This window comes from Priapulus caudatus, unplaced genomic scaffold (genome assembly GCF_000485595.1).
Source record: "Priapulus caudatus unplaced genomic scaffold, Priapulus_caudatus-5.0.1 Scaffold2597, whole genome shotgun sequence".
In the NCBI taxonomy this organism is placed as follows: domain Eukaryota; kingdom Metazoa; phylum Priapulida; class Priapulimorpha; order Priapulimorphida; family Priapulidae; genus Priapulus; species Priapulus caudatus.
In genome coordinates this window covers 10,437-17,347 of record NW_014579658.1, presented here as the reverse complement: position 1 = coordinate 17,347, position 6,911 = coordinate 10,437, and the positions used below count along the sequence as shown (strand labels likewise).

At 43.4% G+C, this 6,911-nt stretch overlaps 1 protein-coding gene across 1 annotated transcript in view; it reads left to right on the top strand.

Moving 5' to 3' along the window:
* LOC106818865 (syndetin-like) overlaps positions 1-6,168 on the top strand; it is a gene marked incomplete at its 5' end in the record, with an annotated part of 16,670 nt that extends 10,502 nt beyond the window's left edge. The window contains 3 exons of the mRNA XM_014823536.1: positions 4,356-4,452; positions 4,579-4,737; positions 6,035-6,168. Coding sequence (XP_014679022.1) covers positions 4,356-4,452; positions 4,579-4,737; positions 6,035-6,160 — 382 coding nt within the window. The remainder of the gene's footprint in view (positions 1-4,355; positions 4,453-4,578; positions 4,738-6,034) is intronic.
* Positions 6,169-6,911: the final 743 nt, after the last annotated feature.

The window sequence follows — 6,911 nt, the reverse complement described above, 5'->3', positions numbered from 1 at the left end:
CATGCAGTATCCTCCTCCCTGCAGTATCCTCATCCCTGCAGCATCCTCATCCCCAGCATCCTCACCCAGCACCCTCCCCCAGCATCCCTCCCCCAGCATCCTCATCCCTGCAGCATCCTCATCCCCAGCATCCTCACCCAGCACCCTCCCCCAGCATCCCTCCCCCAGCATCCTCATCCCTGCAGCATCCTCATCCCCAGCATCCTCATCCCTGCAGCATCCTCATCCCTGCAGCATCCTCATCCCTGCAGCATCCTCATCCCTGCAGCATCCTCATCCCTGCAGCATCCTCATCCCCGCAGCATTGTCATTCCTCATCTTTATTATCCCTGCAGCTTCAGCATCCGTGAAGGCTTCATAGATACTACAGCTATCAGTATGTTGAATATAATACCGTACCTAACTACATAGTGCCAACTACGGCCTGTTTAGTGCTGTGTACTGATTTCATTTGTTTTGTCGATTAAATTGTACTTTCTTTTTTAGGTATGCTTGCGCGAAGAAGTGCAGTAACGAAGGCAGAGCCCTCATGCAACTAGATTTTCAGCAGTTTCTTATGAAGCTAGAGAAACTAACAGATCTGAGGTACAGCTCTAAATAAAACCTGTAGCAAAATCTATAGTTCGTACGTGGATGCAATTAAATTACTCCCTACATCGTATTGACATTTTGTAGTGCATTCGTTTCTCAGGTTCATTTTTCAGTTGGTGTCAGGTTATCTGTTGAGCATAGCTGATTTTAATTCAATCACTAGTACGGTATCGTGCAAATCTGTAGAAAATAAGTGTGTTAACCTATTTCCGAAACGGTGATTTATGAGTAGAAGGGATTTTGCTTGGTCTAAAATTGTAAAAGGTACTTTCCTTGATAACTTCTATTGCCACGTATGCCATATATCCCCGCGTTGGTTCATGCTGTCACACTGTGTGTTTTAGGCCGATTCCAGATCGAGATTATGTGGAGGGATACATTAAAGCGTATTACCTCCCTGACTCTGTGATGGAGCAGTGGGTTAGAGAGCACAAGGTAGGTCGACATGCGTTGCAGGATAGCTTAGTACAGGACTACATGCTACATGCTACATGCTACATGCTACATGCTACATGCTACATGCTACATGCTACATGCTACATGCTACATGCTACAATTACATGCTACAAACTACATGCTACATGCTACATGCTACATGCTACATGCTACATGCTACATGCTACATGCTACATGCTACATACAGGACTGACTACATGCTGTGCTAAGCTGTTTTCGCTGTGAGGTACCATTAGATGGTATAACTTACATATTAGTAGCGTCTACTATATCAGTACACGTTGGATGTTATATACTGTTGGGTGAACCCTAAACGTGGACTGGTGCCGCTTTGTCATTACAGGAGTATAACAGCAGGCAGTTGTCAGCACTTGTCAACTGCGTCACCCATCTAAGCAAGAAGAGCAGACACAAGATCATCTCGATTATAGAAGAGACTGACAAGGCAAGGCGATAACATTGACGACAATGCTGCTGCTGCTGCTGCTGCTGCTGCTGCTGCTGCTGCTGCTGATGCTGCTGCTGCTGATGCTACTGCTGCTGCTACTACTACCTTACCACAGCTCCCAGTATCCTGTCAATATGCATTGACACATAGCGGAGGTAGTGACATGGCGTATGATGCCACGACATGAGGTGACCGGTGTGGTGTCACGACACAAGAAGACTGGTGTGAGTTTACAGCAGGAGGTGACCACTGTGTGACAGCTATGGCAAGGTGTTATTTACAAGTGAAATTCCCTCTTCCTCTGTGGCTCTCTGTTAGTCTACATGTGTTTAACTGCTGTCAACACAGCTCTTGCCACAAATGAAGCTCGGTGCAATAGTAAGCTATAGTAAGAAACACCCATCTTATCATGTCACTGTTATCTTATGGGTGTCACTGTCACACCCATCTTATAATGAGCTGTATCACAGTTTGAGAGCAATAACTTTATATGTATTCAACGTCGATTTTCTAAAGTTGGCTAACCGTGTTTTTTCATAACGTGCGCTGCATCCTTTCGACATGTGTTGTCGTTTGTTGACATGTATGGCACCGTTTGGAATTGTGTTATTCACAAATCGTATTCCATCACTGTTCATTAGTAGTACTGCAGATAAGAGATGAAGTGCTCGACTGATCCTAATCTAATGAGGTGCATTCAAAAGCACTTCAAAGTTCAGTTTTCTCTAGGTTGTGTTGATTGGTAGTCTTAGTTGAAGTATTGAACTCTTGCATATCTCTTGCTACGATTTATTTGCGGGAATCTGAATTGCTGAAAGCGGCAGCAGTGATTGTGATATGAACGTTCTGTTGTTAGTGTTACAAGACGTATGATGAACTCTGTGTTTCCGGTTGTAAGTAAGCAAGGAAGAGCAAGCCGGCCATGCAAAGAAACAAGAATTACCTATGGAACAAAAAACGTAGCTTATCCATGTGTTTATAGTGAAAAGTATATTTGACATTATGAATGGTAACATCGAACGCACAGACAGTCCTGATTGTATATGTTCAGGGCATTAGTAACGCAATCCTACTCTGTATATATTGTAAGCTCACAAATGACATGTAAGATAAGACGACGCACATTGTAAGTAATCACGTAGACATGTAATAAATTATGGAAAGGTTATTTCTGTATTTCTAAATTATTTCTTGTAAAACAATATTTCTGTTAAACTTACAGACCCTGACTGCAGGGAGAGGGGATACCCCTAATTGTTGGAAAATAACCATATACTACGAGGAATACGTCACAAACTGTAGTGAACATTATATATTATATACAAACCAAACGCAATCACATTATTGAGCACGATTCAATTTTAGCACTGATTCACTAATAGTCAATTTCTAAAATAATACAAATTGGTTTTTACTATAATGAATGAACTGCACGATTGTAAAAACCAACAAATACAAAATAATGAAGTCTAACGCCAACACTTCACACAATCCGATTTCACCAGAAAATTGACTGGCCGTAACAGGAGTTTTGAAATCGATATTAGCTCGATGATTGCGTTTGTAATCTACTGTCTACTGCATGTACTATATGTACCATATCTACTTTATGTACTGTCTAGGCATAACTTTAATGATAGCATTGTACATTATCTATAGCATTGTGCTGTCATTAATACGTATAATACTGGCAAATCTCACAACTAAATACTAAAAAAATTGTAAATATGAAGGGCTGAACAACAGAAATGCATAGTTTATTAAATATTATATCCACATTGAGTTTCTCTGATGAGTTATACACAAAATATACATCGTTAAAATAATAAAACATTTTCTCCTGAAGTCATGAGCGTATTGATCCTACAAGATTAATAGTCTCACTGCTTGACACCCGACTCTCCCGCCCTCTCTCGCTCCCTCTTTGTCCAGCATTGATTTGATTTTGATTTATTTTTTTGATTTATTTATTTCGATAATTAACAAAATCAAATCAATGCTGGACAAAGAGGGAGCGAGAGAGGGCTAGGTTGGTTGGTTGGTTGGTTGGTTGGTTGGTTCGCATTTTCGCTAGGTTGGTTGAGCCTAGGTTGGTTGAGCCTGGTCGCCACTTCCATCCTGGTTCACATAGTAACTATATTGTCCCTCTGACACCATCATCACCTGCAGCACGCAAGGGCCACACATCAGCAATCTCACATGCAACATGGCCGCCCTCACTACTTCTCTTTCACTGAAGCTCATCGTCCACTGGGCCGTTCCCTCTCGGCCATTCACATATAATTACAACCGACATCTCGATTTTCATCCTTAATTTAACCTATCGCTCTCGAGTGATTGGCAGGTACTTGTACGTAATGAACATTCCAAAAATGCTGCCTCGCAACACGTACTGCAAGGTGCACAATTTGACGTACACGAATGGAAAACGTATGGACTGATCAAGCTCGACATACCTAGCAATAATATGCAAGGGCGGTGCGCGTATCTCACTCTGACAAATAGTTTTATTCACAGAGACCATAAGCACATATATGCCTCACTACACAACTAGCTGACCTGAGGCTGGCATGCTTACCTGAGGTTGACGAGCTTACCTGAGGCTGGCATGCTTACCTGAGGCTGGTGTGCTTACCTGAGGTTGACGAGCTTACCTGAGGCTGACACGCTTACCTGAGTCTGGCATGCTTACCTGAGGCTGACGCGCTTACCTGTCTATTGCACGAATTAATTATTACATATATTTCGTGATTCGTTTTCTAGGTATTTAACTATACATACAATCTCGTTTGCATAATATACAGTGTGTTTTTGTATATGGTATATTGATGGTCGATTCGATTCATTGGCTTATTTTCAGAGTGTATCTGGCAACCCAGTTCGAGTTTTTGCAGCCATGTCTGGAGGCGGTGATTCCGCCACAAAAGAAGGCATTTCTGCAGCAATTCTACTCGCAGGTGCGTGGCATGAACAAGGAAATGTTCACGATTCTATTTCTGCAACGACGGCGTACACAAACTACTAGCGATCGGTATCCTAAGTATTTTCGACGCATGTTGGATGTCAGTTGCTTGCTCTTGCAGACTGTGAGCACAGCCACGGAGCTGAGAAAACCCGTCTACCAAATAGTCGCCGTTCACGCCGTGGATTATGAGCAGGTTCATCAACAGATTGCAGCACTGAAGTGGGAAATCAAGGAGATCATGTCTCAGCACAACACATACGTCGATGTTGTCCTAAGGGTGAGTGGACGCTGCACGAGGTTACACAGCTTAAATTGACTATGTCACGACGTGACAATGGTGTATTTGGTAAAAAATTTGTTGCCAATACTTGACATTAAAAGTAAGTACTAACGGGACTAAATGTATCATCAAATTCTTACCTGATAAGATTGTTTCTCAACTAGTTAAAAATCCAAAAAACCTGGACGATTTGATATTATGATCCTGACATTAATTGCTTGCTATGGTCTATGTATGAGTAATGAGTGTATGTTTACATCGAACAATATAGTAAAATAGGAAGTATAATGCAGCAATTTAACCATAAAAAGTGAACAGAATTACTTACATTTTGTGAAAAAGTGGAAATATATTTTTTATTATTACTATTTACGGTGACGTAATCACTTTAACATGTAATTGTAGTGGCTCTATTTGGGAGGAGCCTTCCTGCAATCTAGGCCGTGCAGGTTGCACACCTGCACATGCTAAAATTTTGAAGCTGCCTATACTCCTCTTTCGTCTTTCTACAACTATGTTTAAAGGGATGCTAGACTCTAGGATTTTACTGCATACAACTGTACTTACTGTATAACAAATCATCTATACCCACACGTACTTGTTACCAGATACCTAATTTAATTGTTATAATTAATTACACATCAACGCTATGAAATTTTAATGGCGCGCCAGTGACACCCGAGACCGTGCTGCCACCCAATATATTTTGCATGTTACAGACCGAGGGCTAATCACAATGGTGCAATTATATTTATACCTAAATGCTATTTAACCGAACGATGTTCACTTTAGGACAAATTTATCCATAATGTAACTGAAACTATATGTCATTTATAAGATATTACAATCATTTTGCTTTTAAATTAATAAATAAGAAACACCCTCGGTCTGTAGCCCTTGACTGAAAAGTCGTTTTGCGCAACTTTTCAGATCGTGCGCTTTGAGTGGCGCCACCGTCGTTGTAATCAAACTGTAGTCGTTAGTTTTAAAACATTAACAAACAAAATTTCTAATGGTGATTGAACCATGAAACTTTTTATGTAGCATAATTTTAACCTAAATTAACTGAAAAATAGCCCTAGAACCTAGAGTAAAGGATCCCTTTAAAGTACATTGATGTTTCGTCCACTGTTTCCGTGGTTCGGCTGCTATTCTCAAGTGATTGTAGGTGGCGCCTCACCCCTTCGTTGAGTATACAGGCAGCATCACTTGTTCATCTCACATGAACAGGAGGTGGCGCCCCCTTTATTGAGTACACAGTTTGGGAGACTGACGGCGGTGTCGCTTGTTTCAGGAGTTCCAGGTGTTCAGTATGAGGCTAGCGGAGGTGTCGAAGCGCGTGCCCATACCGAAGGAAGCCTACAATGTGCTGTGGGAACACTGCATACGCCTCGCCAGTCGCACGTTTGTCGAGGGGTGAGTGATGCTTGCTCGTGCCCACGGTGCCCTCGTTCCCAGAGCATTCCTCCTGCTCCCAGCATCCTGCTCCTCCATGCAGCATCTTCATTCCTGCGGCATCCTCATTCCTGCAGCATCCCCATCCCTGCAGCATCCTCATCCTCGCAGCATCCTCATCCCTGCAGCATCCCCATCCCTGCAGCATCCTCATCCCTGCAGCATCCCCATCCCTGCAGCATCCTCATCCCTGCAGCATCCTCATCCCCAGCATCCTCATCCCCAGCATCCTCATCCCTGCAGCATCCTCATCCCCAGCATCCTCATCCCCAGCATCCTCATCCCCAGCATCCTCATCCCCAGCATCCTCATCCCCAGCATCCCCATCCCCAGCATCCTCATCCCCAGCATCCCCATCCCCAGCATCCTCATCCCTGCAGCATCTACATTCATGCAGTATCCTCCTCCCTGCAGTATCCTCATCCCTGCAGCATCCTCATCCCCAGCATCCTCACCCCTGCAGCATCTACATTCATGCAGTATCCTCCTCCCTGCAGTATCCTCATCCCTGCAGCATCCTCATCCCCAGCATCCTCACCCCTGCAGCATCTACATTCATGCAGTATCCTCCTCCCTGCAGTATCCTCATCCCTGCAGCATCCTCATCCCCAGCATCCTCACCCCTGCAGCATCTACATTCATGCAGTATCCTCCTCCCTGCAGTATCCTCATCCCTGCAGCATCCTCATCCCCAGCATCCTCATCCCTGCAGCATC